General features: G+C 48.3%; 1 protein-coding gene across 3 annotated transcripts in view; it reads left to right on the top strand.

Annotated features, from left to right (window-relative positions):
• LOC147096631 (estrogen-related receptor gamma-like) overlaps window positions 1-10,820 on the top strand; it is a 62,841-nt gene extending 52,021 nt beyond the window's left edge. For 2 of the 3 annotated variants that reach the window (XM_085973176.1, XM_085973177.1), the window contains exon 5: window positions 8,297-10,820. In XM_085973176.1, coding sequence (XP_085829302.1) covers window positions 8,297-8,541 — 245 coding nt within the window. In that variant the 3' untranslated portion in view covers window positions 8,542-10,820. The remainder of the gene's footprint in view (window positions 1-8,296) is intronic. The other variant, XM_085973174.1, reaches the window with a different exon arrangement.
• Window positions 10,821-15,452: the final 4,632 nt, after the last annotated feature.

Raw genomic sequence — 15,452 nt, 5'->3', positions numbered from 1 at the left:
AGAGAGAGTTATAACTGAGGGCCTTATACTGAGGAGTGTGAGAGAGAGAGTTATAACTGAGAGCCTTATACTGAGGGGTGTGAGAGAGAGAGTTATAACTGAGAGCCTTATACTGAGGGGCGGTGAGAGCCTTATACTGAGGGGCGGTGAGAGCCTTATACTGAGGGGCGGTGAGAGAGAGTGTTATAACTGAGGGCCTTATACTGAGGGGCGGTGAGAGGGAGTGTTATAACTAAGGGCCTTATACTGAGGAGTGTGAGAGAGAGTGTTATAACTGAGGGCCTTATACTGAGGGGCGGTGAGAGGGAGTGTTATAACTAAGGGCCTTATACTGAGGAGTGTGAGAGGGAGTGTTATAACTGAGGGCCTTATACTGAGGGGCGGTGAGAGAGAGAGTTATAACTGAGGGCCTTATACTGAGGAGTGTGAGAGAGAGAGTTATAACTGAGAGCCTTATACTGAGGGGTGAGAGAGAGAGAGAGTTATAACTGAGGGCCTTATACTGAGGGGCGGTGAGAGGGAGTGTTATAACTGAGGGCCTTATACTGAGGGGTGGTGAGAGAGAATGTTGACGGTGGATAGGCAATGACAAACATTTAAAGATCGCATGGATGAACTACAGAATTTGTTCATCCCTGTTTGGCATAAAAATAAAACAAAAATCATAATCATAATCAACTTTATTGTCATTGTTAGTGCACAAGTGCAGTACAACGAAATGTAGGCTTGCGGCTCCCGAGAGTGTACATTTAGATTAAGACATTTAAACATTCAACATACATTTGGCTTGTAATACATTAACATTAACATAACCATAATAAAGTGCATTGGCAGATGTGCAGGCTTTAGAGTTTATTTGTGGAGTTCAGTAGGATGACAGCCCTGGGAAAGAAGCTATTCCTAAATCTGGTCATACGGGTGCGAATGCATCTGTAGCGTCTCCCAGATGGCAGGGGGGCGAACAGACTGTGGCTGGGGTGGGTAGGGTCTTTGATGATGGACCGTGACCTCCGTAAACAGCGTTTCTGGTAGATGTTCTCTATGGTCGGTAGCCGGGTGCCGGTAATGCGTTGGGCAGTTTTGACTACCCGCTGCAGGGCTTTCCAGTCATAGGAGCTACAGCTGCCATACCATACTGTGATACAGTTCGTCAGGATGCTCTCTATTGTGCAGCGGTAAAAGTTAGAGAAGATCAGGGGTGACAGGTTACATCCCTTCAGCCTCCTTAGGAAATATAGGCGCTGCTGGGCCTTCTTCACCAAAGTGGAGGTATTGAGGGACCAGGAGAGGTCTTCCGTGATGTGGACTCTGAGGAACTTAAAGCTGTCCACCCTTTCCACCACAGCCCCATGGATGTGGATGGGGGTGTGACTTCCGCCTTTAGATGAAAGGTGAATCAACCGTGGCTAACAAGGGAAATTAGGGATAGCATAAGATCCAACGAGAGGACATATAATTTGGCCAGAAAAAGCAGCAAACCTGAGGATTGGGAGCAGTTTAGGATTCAGCAAAGGAGGACAAAGGGATTAATTAAGAGGGGGGAAATAGATTATGAGAGTAAGCTTTCAGGAAACATAAAAACTGACTGTAAAAGCTTCTATAGATATGTGAAGAGAAAAAGATTGGTGAAGTCAAGCATAGGTCCCTTGCAGTCAGAATCAAGGGAATTTATAATGGGGAACAAAGAAATGGCAGACCAATTAATTACATACTTTGGTTCTGTCTTCACAAAGGAGAACACAAATAACCTCCCAAAGATGTTGGGGAACATAGGGTCTAATGAGAGGGAGGAATTGAATGAAATCAGTATTTGTAGGGAAATGGTGTTAGGGAAATTGATGGGATTGAAGGCCGATAAATCCCCAGGGCCTGATAATCTACATCCTAGGGTACTTAAGGAAGTGTCCCTAGAAATAGTAGATGCATTGCTGGTCATTTTCCAAAATTCTATAGACTCTGGAACAGTTCCCATGGATTGGAGGGTAGCTAATGTTACCCCACTATTTAAAAAAGATGGTAGAGAGAAAACGGGGAATTATAGACCGGTAAGTCTGACATCGGTAGTGGGGAAAATGCTAGAGTCCATTATAAAAGATGTAATAGCAGAGCACTTGGAAAACAGTGACAGGATCAGACAAAGTCAACATGGATTTACAAAAGGTAAATCATGCTTGACTAATCTACTGGAATTTTTTGAGGATGTAACTGGTAGAATAGATAAGGGAAAACCAGTGGATGTGGTGTATTTGGACTTTCAGAAGGCTTTCGATAAGGTCCCGCATAAGAGATTAGCGTGCAAAGTTAAAGCACACGGGCTTGGGGGTTGGTCTTGGATAGAGAACTGGTTGGCAGACAAGAAGCAAAGAGTTGGAATAAACGGGTCCTTTTCCGAGTGGCAGGCAGTGACTAATGGGGTACCGCAGGGATTGGTGCTAGGACCCCAGCTTTTCACAATATATATAAATGATCTAGACGAGGGAACTAGATGTAATATCTCCAAGTTTGCAGATGAGACAAAGCTGGGTGGGCGTGTGTGCTGTGAGGAGGATGCAGAGAAACTCCAGTATGATTTGGACAGGTTGGGTGATTATACTGCATTTGCCATGCATCTGCCCAATGTGGATAAATGCAAGGTTATCCACCGGTGGCAAAAACAGGAAGACAGATTATTATCTGAATGGCAATAGATTGGGAAAAGGGGAAGTGCAACGAGACCTGGGTGTCCTTGTGCACCAGTCGCTGAAGGTAAGCATGCAGGTGCAGCAGGCGGTTAAGAAGGCAAATGGTATGTTGGCCTTCATAGCGAGAGGATTCGAGTACAGGAGCAAGGATGTCTTGCTGCAGTTGTACAGGACCTTGGTGAGACCACACCTTGAGTATTGTGTGCAGTTTTGGTCACCTTATCTGAGGAAGGATGTTCTTGCCATTGAGAGAGTGCAGCGAAGATTCACCAGACTGATACCTGGGATGGCAGGAATGACGTATGAGGAGAGATTGGATCAATTGGGCTTATACTCACTGGGGTTTAGAAGAATGAGAGGGGATCTCATTGAAACTTATAAAATTCTAACAGGACTAGACAGACTAGATGCAGGAAGGATGTTCCCGATTGCGGGGGAGTCCAGAACCAGGGGTCACAGTCTAAGGATAAGGGGTAAGCCATTTAGGACTGAGATGAGGAGGAATTTCTTCACCCAGAGAGTGGTGAATCTGTGGAATTCTCTACCACAGAAGGCAGTTGAGGCCAATTCATTAAATATATTCAAGAAGGAGTTAGATATATTTCTTAAGGTTAAAGAGATCAAGGGATATGGGGAGAAAGCAGGGACAGGGAACTGAATTTGGATGATCAGCCATGATCTCATTAAATGGTGGAACAGGCTCGAGGGGCCGAATGGCCTGCTCCTGCTCCTATCTTCTATGTATCTATGTACTGTATCTATTATAACGGAGGGCCTTAAACTGAGGGGTGTGAGAGAGTGTTATAATGGAGAGCCTTATACTGCGGGTGGTGAGAGAGAGTGTTATAACTGAGGGCCTTATACTGCGGGTGGGGTGTAAGCGAGGGTTATAACTGCGAGTTTGATCATGCCTCGTTTTCTCACGGATTTTGTGCAGGGTTCTGAGGGTCCCTGGTCTTTTGGTCCTTCCCTTTACATTCTCGATTCTTTGTCAAGGACATATTTTCTCTGTGGTTAATACTAGGAGCTCTTGGTGTGGCGCCTGTTAATTACAAAAGGACGATCTCGCAGGGATAAAATGCACCAACTGAGGGCTCCACACAGCTACAAAGTACGAGTCAGAACTCTTTAAATTGTTTGCTAAAAGGAAGCTGATGACCGATAAAGTTATTGACATCTGTCACTTCCTGAGCGAGAGACGTGACCTATGCTATCGACAGACGCCTATTCAAAGGTGCTGCTGTCTAGTCTGCGATGTCAGTGTCTCCAATAGCCCAGAATAATGACATACAGTCAGTAAAGGCGAGAGAGATTGCCGGCCTGGGTGGGTATAATAGACATTAAGGGCATTGCAGGAAAATTGCTCCCTTGGGAAAGAATTGGGAAAGGGGGTGGGGAAAGAACAGAAATTGATTTTGTAATTAAGAGTTCATCAATCTAATTGATTGACACAACATTGTTACTTTCCATTGGTGCAAATAATTACAAAAAGGGCAGAGAGAGACAGAATAAGGAAAGAGGAGAGTAGAGGGAGAGAGAAAGGGAGGGGGAGAGCAAGAGAGGGAGAGAGAAAGGGAGGTAGAGAGAAAGGGAGGGGGAGAGCAAGAAAGGGAGAGAGCAAGAGAGGGGGAGAGAAAGGAAGGGGGAGAGCAAGGGATAACCCCAGTACCCAGTCTCTCTCTCCCAATGGTATCTGTACTTAGCCCCTCTTCCCATTTCTCCCCCAATGGATCTTATATTCATTTATTTGAACATTAACTCCAGGGTTCTCTCCTTGTATCCTACAACTGTTGGGGGGGGGGGGTTAAACTAACTTGGCAGGGGGATGGGATACGGAGTGGAGCTATAGTAGGGGGTGATGCACAGCCAAATATAGAGGAAAAAACAAGTCAGCCTGGAAGGCACAGCAAATATGTAACGGCACAAGGGAGTATGGCAAGGCTGGATGGCATTTATTTTAATGCAAGGAGTCTTGCAAGTAAGGCAGATGAATTGAAGGTGTTGATGAACACATGGGAGTTTGATATTGTTGCTATCACAGAGACATGGTTGAGGGAGAGGCAGGACTGGCAGCTCAATATTCCGGGGTATAGAATCTTCAGGCAAGACAGAGGGGGGTGAAAAAGGAGGGGGTGTCGCAATATTAATCAAGGAGTCAATTACTGGTGTAAGGAGGGATGATATCTTAGCAGGTTCCTTTAATGAGGCCATATGGGTAGAACTTAAAAAAAAAAGGGGGCAAGCACTTTGTTGGGAGTGTACTATAGCCCTCCAAACAGTCAGGGGAAGATAGAGGAACAGATATGTAGGCAAATCTCAGAGAAGTGTAGAAATAATAGTAGGGGATTTCAACTTCCCCAATATTAACTGGGATAGTCAGAGTGTGAAAGGCTTAGAGGGTGCAGAATTCTTAAAGTGCATCCAGGAGAGCTTTTTGAGCCAGCATGTAGAAAGTCCTACAAGAGAGGGGGCGGTACTGGACCTAATTCTAGGGAATGTAGCCGGGCAAGTGGTAGAAGTGTCAGTAGGAGAGCATTTTGGTGAGTGACCATAATTCGGTGAGATTTAAGGTGGTCATGGAAAAGGACAAAGCTGGACCAGAAATAAAGGTTCTAAATTGGGGGAAGGCCGATTTTAATATGATAAGGCAGGATCTGGCCAAAGTGGACTGGGATCAGCTACTTGTAGGAAAATCCACATCAGAGCAGTGGGAGTCTTTCAGAAAGGAAATAGAGAGAGTACAACACCAACATGTTCCCATAAAGGTCAAGGGTGGGACCAACAAACCCAGGGAACCCTGGATGTCAAGGGATATACAAGAATGGATTAGGAAAAAAAGGGGGGCTTTTGGCAGATACAAAGGACTAAAAACAGTGGAAGCCCTAGAGGAGTATAGAAAGTGCAGGGGGTACTTAAAAAAGAAATTAGGAGAGCGAAGAGGGGGCATGAAAATACATTGGCAGGCAAAAAAAAGGAAAATCCCAAGGTGTTTTATTAGTATATTAAGGGCAAGAGTAGGGCCCATTAGGGACCAAAGTGGCAATCTGTGTGTAGAGCCGGAAGATGTAGGTGAGGTTTTAAATGAATATTTTGCATCTGTGTTCGCTATGGAGAAGGACGATGTAGGCATAGAAATCAGGCAGGGGGATTGTGATATACTTGAACAAATTAGTATTGAGAGGGAGGAGGTACTAGCGGTTTTAGCAGGCTTAAAAGTGGATAAATTCCCAGGCCCTGACGGGATATATCCCAGGCTGCTGTGTGAGGCAAGGGAGGAGATTGCAGGGGCTCTGACACAAATTTTCAGAACCTCTCTGACCACAGGGGAGGTGCCAGAGGACTGGAGAACAGCTAACGTAGTACCATTGTTCAAGAAGGGTAGTAGGGATAAACCAGGGAATTACAGGCCAGTGAGTCTAACATCAGTGGTAGAGAAATTATTGGAAAAATTCTGAGGGACAGAATTAGTCTCCACTTGGAGAGGCAGGGATTAATCAGGGATAGTCAGCATAGCTTTGTCAGGGGGAGATCATGTCTGACCAATTTGATTGAATTTTTCAAGGGGGTGACTAGGTGTGTTTGGTGAGGGTAGTGCAGTTGATGTAGTCTACATGGACTTCAGTAAGGCTTTTGACAAAGTCCCACATGGGAGACTGGTCAAGAAGGTAAGAGCCCATGGGATCCAGGGCAATTTGGCACATTGGATCCAAAATTGGCTTAGTGGCAGGAGGCAGAGGGTGATGGTCGAAGGTTGTTTTTGTGACTGGAAGCCTGTGTGCAGTGGTGTACCGCAGAGATCAGTGCTGAGTCCTTTGCTGTTTGTAGTGTACATTAATGATTTAGATATGAATGTAGGAGGTATGATCAGTAAGTACGCAGGTGACACGAAAATTGGTGGAGTTGTAAATAGCGAGGAGGGAAGCCTCAGGCTACAGGATGATATAGACAGGATGGTTAGATGGGCAGAACAGTGGCAAATGGAATTTAACCCTGAAAAGTGTGAGGTGATGCATTTTGGGAGGACTAACAAGGCAAGGGAATACACAATGAATGGTAGGATCCTAGGAAGGACAGAGGATCAGAGGGACCTTGATGTGCATGTACATAGATCCCTAAAGGCAGCAGGACAGGTAGATAAGGTGGTTAAAAGGGCATATGGGATACTTGCCTTCATTAGCCGAGGCATAGAATATAAGAGCAGGGAGGTTATGATGGAACTGTACAAAACGCTAGTTAGGCCACAGCTGGAATACTGTGTGCAGCTCTGGTCGCCACACTATAGGAGGGATGTGATTGCCTTGGACAGGGTGCAGAGGAGATTCACCAGGATGTTATCTGGGCTGGAGCGCTTCAGCTGTGGAGACTGGACAGGCTGGGGTTGTTTTCCTTAGAGCAGAGAAGGCTGAGGGGAGACCTGATTGAGGTGTACAAAATTATGAGGAGCATAGATAGGGTAGATAGAAAGGAACTTTTCCCCTTAGTAGAGGGGTCAATAACCAGGGGGCATAGTTTCAAGGTAAAGGGCAAGAGGTTTAGAGGGAATTTGAGGAAAAACTTTTTCACCCAGAGGGTGGTTGGAATCTGGAACTCACTGCCTGAAAGGGTGGTAGAGGCAGGAACCCTCACAACATTCAAGAAGCATTTAGATGAGCACTTGAAACGCCATAGCATACAAGGCTACGGACCAAGTGCTGGAAAATGGGATTAGAATAGACAGGGCTTGATGGCCGGCGTGGACACGATGGGCCTCTTTCTGTGCTGTATAACTCTATGACTCACTCACTGTGAGCAATGCCACGGTGGGTCACTGGGGCGCCACATGAATGTTCAAAGGGCGGGAGTGTTTTGTCTTCCAGTTCCTGATTCTAAACCACCAATGAAGCAACAGCAACAAGAACAGCCCTTTCTGACACACCCAGCCCACAAGATTCAAGCAGGACAGGACAATGACTGAGATACTTCAGGGCAAACAGGACTGATTGCCTGGGCCCCTGTGGCCATGAGCGGTAGTTTGGATATTCCTGTGCACAAGGATCTCTCGCGCACTGCCCGTCTCCAAGTGCCTGATATGGGCAGTAGGTATACAGTTAAAGCCAGGTGACACTTGCCATTCGTTAACAACAGAAATGTGCCGCACGCACGTGCACACGGACCTGCGTATACACACCCACACACACACCCATCCACCCGTACACGCACACGCACCCCCCCACAGACACGCACGCACACACACACACATGCACCCCCACAGACACGCATGCACACCACCACGCCCAGACACACGCACACATGCGCCGCACGCACACACATACACACACGCACATATGTGTGCACACATGCACTTGTACTGTTGGATATTAAAGGTTCAGGTAAACTCGGCCATGGCTCCAGGACAGCACCTCTAACAATGCAATAATCCCTCAGTACGGTACTGGACTATCAGTTTATATTATATGATTAAGGCTTGATGTGGGGCTCAAATCTACAACTTTCTGACCCAGAGGTGAGAGTGAAACCAACTGAGCCAAACCTGCACTCCGAGGGGAATGGGAGAAAGTCTAAACAGGGTTAAAATAAGCAGGAACAGGCCTCATGTTTTTCATTATTGGTTACAGATTCAACGAATATTGAAAACGTAGAGGCGATTCAGAAACTCCAGGATGTCCTTCACGAAGCACTCCAGGAGTACGAGAAGAGCCAACATGTGGAGGATCCTCACCGTGGTGGCAAGCTGCTGATGACTTTACCACTTCTCCGTCAAACAGCAAACAAGGCCGTGCAGTGCTTCCGTCGAATCAGGGCAGAGGGCAAAGTAGCAATGCACAAACTCTTTCTCGAGATGCTGGAGGCTAAAGTCTGAAAGCTAGGGTGGAGGATCTGCTTAAACACCTTCCTCCCCAAACACAGCCACCGTTACCTGCTGACCTGCTGTGAACTGGAACTAAGGAACTGGGCCGATCCACACTAAGCCCAAACCAGCTCTGGAGCCTGATCCCCACTTGTTTGGGAAATAAGTCGCCCTGAAATGCATCCTCATGACGTGTTATTTGCACGGGCGGTTCGAGTGTACAACTGCAAAATATAACCTGATGCTAGAATGACAAGGGTTGGCTGCCTATTCCCCGGGTCGCGAGGTCAGTTTGCTAGCAGCCAAATTCGGACATCTAGTAAATTAGAAACCTCCTGGTTTGGCAATTTCCACAAAAACCATGGCGACACTTAAAATAAAATAGAATTTTTTTCAAGAATTGAAAAGTTTATTTACAGATGATGACAAAATAAACATAAATGAAAAAACTGAGAGAGACTGGTTGGAGTTTGAAGATGTAATCGCTTTGTTAGCTTACTGGCCATTTTAAGGAGCACCTTAAAAAAGAGGTCGAGAGCAACGGTGTCCCTAATTTAAAATTGGGTGCACGGTCCCTGTAACGGGTTATACGGCTCATTCAAAGTTTTGCATATGCTTAAGAGGGAACCTTGCTAAAGAGGTGGAGAGGTTTAGGGAGGGAATTCCAGAGCTTATGGCCCAGGCAGCTGAAAGCACGGCCACCAATGGTAGAGCGATGGAAATCGGGGAAGTACAAGAGGCCAGAATTGGAAGAGTGCAGAGATCTCGAAGGCTTGTAGGGCTGGAGGAGGCTACAGAGATAGGGAGGGGCGAGGCCATGGAGGCATTTGAAAATGAGGAAGAGGATTTTCAAATTGAGGTGTTGTCGGACTGGGAGCCAGTGAAGGTCAGCGAGCACAGGGGTGATGGGTGAATGAGATTTGGAGCGAGTTAAGATACGGGCAGCAGAGTTTTGGATGAAATCAAATTTACGTAGGGTGGAAGATGGGAGGCCGTCCAGGAGTGCATTGGAATAGTCAAGTCTAGAGATAACAAAGGCAGGGTTGAGGGTTTCGGCAGCAGATGAGCTGAGGCAGGGTCGGAGTTGAGCGGAGTAGGCAGTCTTGGTGATAGAGCAGATATGTGGTCAGAAACTCATCTCGGGGTCAGACACAACACCAAGGCTGTGAATGGTCTTGCTCAGATTAAGACAGTTGCCAGGGATGGAAACAGTGGTCAGGGAAATTAGTTTGTGGCAGGGACCAAAGTCAATGGCTTCAGTCGTCCCAATATTTAGTTGGAGCAAATTTCTGCTCATCCAATCAAACAAGCAGTGTGACAAATCAGAGGCAGTGGAGGGTTCCAGAGAGGTAGTGCTGGGTCTCGTCAGTGCACGTGGAACCTGATGATGTGTTTTCGGATGATGTCACCAAGGGGCAGCATGTAGATGAGAAATAGGAGGGGGCCAACGATAGATCCTTGGGGGAACACCAGAAGTAACGATGCGGGAGCGGGAAGAGAAGCCATTGCAGGTGATTCTCTTACTACGATTAGATAGATAAGAACAGAACCAGCCGAGTGCAGTCCCACCCAGGAGGATGGAGTAGTCAAGTCGAGAAGGCTGCATATCGAGAAGGATGAGATGGGATAGTTTATCACGGTCACAGTCACAAAGATCACCATCTGACTATTGGGTTATACACAGGGCAGCGTGGCAGTGAGAGGTCTGCTGTCAAAGTGATACTCCACAGAAACGCTAACAGAAATCATTCTGGATCATGTGTAGAGTCACTTCACTCATCCCAATGCGACATTCCTTGCACCAAGGGGTCTTCTGGAATTGTGGCAGACAGACTGCGATTCTGAGGATGTTTGCAGAGTTTGGGGAGCTACATAACTTTCAGAACCAGACCATATATTTAGAGAATTCTCTACTTTACCAGCAGTTTATCCCATAGATCAGATGCAGAATGAGTCAGGCACAGCAGAAAGCTGGATTCCAGATCAGCATAACCCTGAACTTTCATTACAAATTTGCTCAGCTTTCACCAGACCCTAGACCGGCTGGGCTGGCAGGGCTCGGCGTAAATAACTCGCCTCATTTACTTTCTGCTCGTGTTCTAATTTTTTTCTCCTCTCCTGAAGGTGCTGGTTCCCATGGGGGTTAGTGACACAGCTTGCAGCTCCCTCAGACAAGCAGCGAGATAAACAGGTGTCAGCTGTGGCTCAGGTGGTAGCATCCTCACTTCTAAGTCATGAAGGTTGTGGGTTCAAGTCCCAGTCCAGACACACGAGCACAAAAATCTAGACTGACACTCCCCGTGAAATGCTGCACTGTCAGAAGTGTTGTCTTTTGGATGAGGTGTTAAACCGAGGCCCTGTCTGCTCTCTCACTATTTCAAAAAAGAGCAGGGGAGTTCTCCCTGCTGTTGTGGCCAATATTTATCCCTCAATCAACATCACTATAACAGATTATCTGGTCATTATCATATTGCTGTTTGTGGGAGCTTGCCGTGCGCAAATTGGCTGTCGCGTTTCCTACATTACAACAGTGACTACACTTCGAAAAAGTACTTCATTGGCTGTAAAGCGCTTTGGGATGTCCGGTGGTTGTGAAAGGTGCTATAGAAATGCAAGTCTTTCTTTCTTTCGACACACACACACCACATATTCTAAAGCTGCTCCTGAAACATCACATTGAGCACAAGCTGATCGTGTTTTGAAAGCGGGAGAAAATGACTAAGCACAGAGTTTTTCTGATTCTTCTCTGGCCCTCAGTTCTCCAGTCAGTAACATGTGTGTAAACCCTTTGAGATTTGGTCCCTGTTTAATTTATTTCTGACCATATAAGACTGATCATCAGCTAATAGTGTAATATTTTAATTTCAATATTTAATTAACTTCCCTTTGAATCCATTAGAATTAATTATCTACATCCCATACTTCATTAAGAAGCTGTCATTTGTTCTGTGTTGGCCCACTTCCTCCCAACCCAGCTTTCCACTGAAATCGGATTTAACCCTTCACATTCCAAGTTCCGGGGAATCTTAACATCCACCAGAGGACAGACGGAGTCTCAAGTAAACGTCTCATCTAAAAGATGGCACCTCCGACAGTGCAGCACTACTGCAGTGCTGCCCCTCCGACAGTGCGGCGCTCCCTCAGTACTGCCCCTCCAACAGTGCAGCACTCCTGCAGTACTGCCCCTCTGATAATGCAGCGCTCCCTCAGTACTGCCCCTCTGATAATGCAGCACTCCCTCAGTACTGCTGCTCTGACAGTGCGGCACTCCCTCAGTACTGCCCCTCCAACAGTGCAGCGTTCCCTCAGTACTGCCCCTCCGACAGTGCAGCGCCCCCTTCAGTACTGCACTGGAGAGTCAGCCTGGATTATGGGTTGTCAATTTGCTTTGATGCTCCTGCGCCAGGGAGGGGAGAATAAATGAGCCGGTTTCTGTCACTCAGGCTCTTGTGAGCATGAACTGGAGTGAGCGAGTTAGTCCACAGTAGACAAGGACTGCAGGGGGCTTGGCTCTTTGACCGTGTTTGAGGAGCTTTGCTGAAGCGGACGCTCAAGGGTCAGGATACGGGCGTCGTTAGCAAGACCGCATTTACTGTCCATCCCCAGTGGTCCTGCGAAGGTGGTGATGATGGGCCTTCTTGACAGCAATCGTTTTTGCAACGGAGGCATTTTTGAGGCCACGTAGTGTGGGCTTGGAGTCACGTGTAGGCCCAAAGCGGGTAGGGGTTGGACCGGAGTGACGTGTAGGCCCAAAGCGGGTAGGGGTTGGACCGGAGTCACGTGTAGGCCCAAAGCGGGTAGGGGTTGGACCGGAGTGACGTGTAGGCCCAAAGCGGGTAGGGGTTGGACCGGAGTGACGTGTAGGCCCAAAGCGGGTAGGGGTTGGACCGGAGTGACGTGTAGGCCCAAAGCGGGTAGGGGTTGGACCGGAGTGACGTGTAGGCCCAAAGCGGGTAGGGGTTGGACCGGAGTGACGTGTAGGCCCAAAGCGGGTAGGGGTTGGACCGGAGTGACGTGTAGGCCCAAAGCGGGTAGGGGTTGGACCGGAGTGACGTGTAGGCCCAAAGCGGGTAGGGGTTGGACCGGAGTGACGTGTAGGCCCAAAGCGGGTAGGGGTTGGACCGGAGTCACGTGTAGGCCCAAAGCGGGTAGGGGTTGGACCGGAGTCACGTGTAGGCCCAAAGTGGGTAGGGGTTGGTCCGGAGTCACGTGTAGGCCCAAAGCGGGTAGGGGTTGGACCGGAGTCACGTGTAGGCCCAAAGCGGGTAGGGGTTGGACCGGAGTCACGTGTAGGCCCAAAGCGGGTAGGGGTTGGACCGGAGTCACGTGTAGGCCCAAAGCGGGTAGGGGTTGGACCGGAGTCACGTGTAGGCCCAAAGCGGGTAGGGGTTGGACCGGAGTGACGTGTAGGCCCAAAGCGGGTAGGGGTTGGACCGGAGTCACGTGTAGGCCCAAAGCGGGTAGGGGTTGGACCGGAGTCACGTGTAGGCCCAAAGCGGGTAGGGGTTGGACCGGAGTGACGTGTAGGCCCAAAGCGGGTAGGGGTTGGACCGGAGTGACGTGTAGGCCCAAAGCGGGTAGGGGTTGGACCGGAGTGACGTGTAGGCCCAAAGCGGGTAGGGGTTGGACCGGAGTGACGTGTAGGCCCAAAGCGGGTAGGGGTTGGACCGGAGTGACGTGTAGGCCCAAAGCGGGTAGGGGTTGGACCGGAGTGACGTGTAGGCCCAAAGCGGGTAGGGGTTGGACCGGAGTCACGTGTAGGCCCAAAGCGGGTAGGGGTTGGACCGGAGTCACGTGTAGGCCCAAAGTGGGTAGGGGTTGGTCCGGAGTCACGTGTAGGCCCAAAGCGGGTAGGGGTTGGACCGGAGTCACGTGTAGGCCCAAAGCGGGTAGGGGTTGGACCGGAGTCACGTGTAGGCCCAAAGCGGGTAGGGGTTGGACCGGAGTCACGTGTAGGCCCAAAGCGGGTAGGGGTTGGACCGGAGTCACGTGTAGGCCCAAAGCGGGTAGGGGTTGGACCGGAGTCACGTGTAGGCCCAAAGCGGGTAGGGGTTGGACCGGAGTCACGTGTAGGCCCAAAGCGGGTAGGGGTTGGACCGGAGTGACGTGTAGGCCCAAAGCGGGTAGGGGTTGGACCGGAGTGACGTGTAGGCCCAAAGCGGGTAGGGGTTGGACCGGAGTCACGTGTAGGCCCAAAGCGGGTAGGGGTTGGACCGGAGTCACGTGTAGGCCCAAAGCGGGTAGGGGTTGGACCGGAGTCACGTGTAGGCCCAAAGCGGGTAGGGGTTGGACCGGAGTCACGTGTAGTGCGAGCAGCAGGTTCTACCCCTGAAGAACATTACTGACATTTTACGACAACCCGGCAGCTTCCGTGGTCATTTTATTTGGAGCCAACCCACACAATCCTAGATATATTGAGTCCAAATTAACAAGTTGCGCTGGTGGGATTTGAACTTATGAGCTCTGGTTTCTGGGCTAGGAACACGACTCAATGGGGAGACAGGGGAAGCAACAACAGAATGAATGAGATTCCAGCATCTGCATCTTATGGGCAGGGAACGCGAAACAAATATCCAACTTCAAATACCCTGAATTTTCCTTGTGTTTGAGGAGTGCCTTCTTCTTTAGGGCCATTGCTTTACAGTGACTGAATATAGTGGGGTTAAAGAGTCAGGCCTTAGTCCTTTAGCCGCGTCTCCAACCCCCACTCGTGTCACACAATGCTCAGCTCTGGGGTCTTGTGAAATTATCCCAATTAAATCAAATTCTATTTTTACTACATGAATTTGCTGATTCTCACCAGCGTTTTCTGGACTGCAATTCCTTCCATTTACAGATAATCCAAAGGAGGCCGAGCCTCACATCGCAGTAAAAGTGTAAACGGAAATTAACTTCCTCTCTGGACTTTGATCTTCCTTCCATTAGAACTCCACTGCCATCTTGTGGAGAATTTTATCCCTGTTTTTACAATCTAACCCACCATGGCTCCCCATCCATTTAATCTTCTGAGGAACATCCTGTACTAAATGTGAATTGGAAGCAAAAACTTGAGACAAAAAAGTCTCTTCAGACTGGTGTTAGAATAACTGGAGACGCTTAGAATTTGCTGATGTTCTTGGTTCCCTGCAGATGTTCTAACATTCTGCACCATGGCAGTGACCTCGTTTCCAGACTCGCTGTCTACGGTTCGCTAGAAAGGTTGTTGACTCTATCTTTGATAATCTACCTTAGGCCCACCCCTAAAAAGAGAATAAAAGAGATATCTAAAGAGCTTTTAGCACAGACGGTGAAGGGAAGGGAAGAGCTGTTGGCGCACGGCAGCCGTCTGTCCAATCGGGACCAATACCAGCTGCTTGTCACAGTCGTATGTCTATCTTGATTGCGTGTTGTACTTAACTTAAACTGCTGCTCCTTAATAAAATGCCTTACAACTCCCAAGACCTTTTGGGTAATGTGTGTGTGACCTGTGATTCCAAATCTTACAATTCCATATAAATACTCCTTGGTTACCATAACTGCAGAACATTCACCCATCCTCACAAATCCAAGGAGGCTGGTCCTAGCATCGCAAGATTGTTACGAATGAGAAAGGCAATTCTATGCAGAAAAACCCTACTCTTCCCCAATCTAACTGTTTAATGACTCTGGGTTTTTTGTCTCTACCCCCACCTCCACTCAAAGACCATTCCGGGTGTTGAACACTGCCACAAGAGGATTTTCTTGATACCAGACCTAAACTTAATTTACTAGTTTGAACCTGTGTCCCCTTATAATTTAACTTAAAAGTAATATCGCCCAACTCGGCCCCTGCCTCAGGTCATCTGCAGTTGAAACCCTCATCCATGCCTTTGTTACCTCTAGACTCGACCATTCCAGTACACTCCCGGCTGGCCTCCCATCTCCTAAGCTAATCGAAAATGCTG

This window comes from Somniosus microcephalus, chromosome 34, assembly GCF_052327205.1.
Source record: "Somniosus microcephalus isolate GS21.2 chromosome 34, FLI_Smic_1.0, whole genome shotgun sequence".
Classification (NCBI taxonomy): domain Eukaryota; kingdom Metazoa; phylum Chordata; class Chondrichthyes; order Squaliformes; family Somniosidae; genus Somniosus; species Somniosus microcephalus.
The sequence above is the reverse complement of the archived record's forward strand: the minus strand, read 5'-3'. Positions and strand labels throughout refer to the sequence as shown.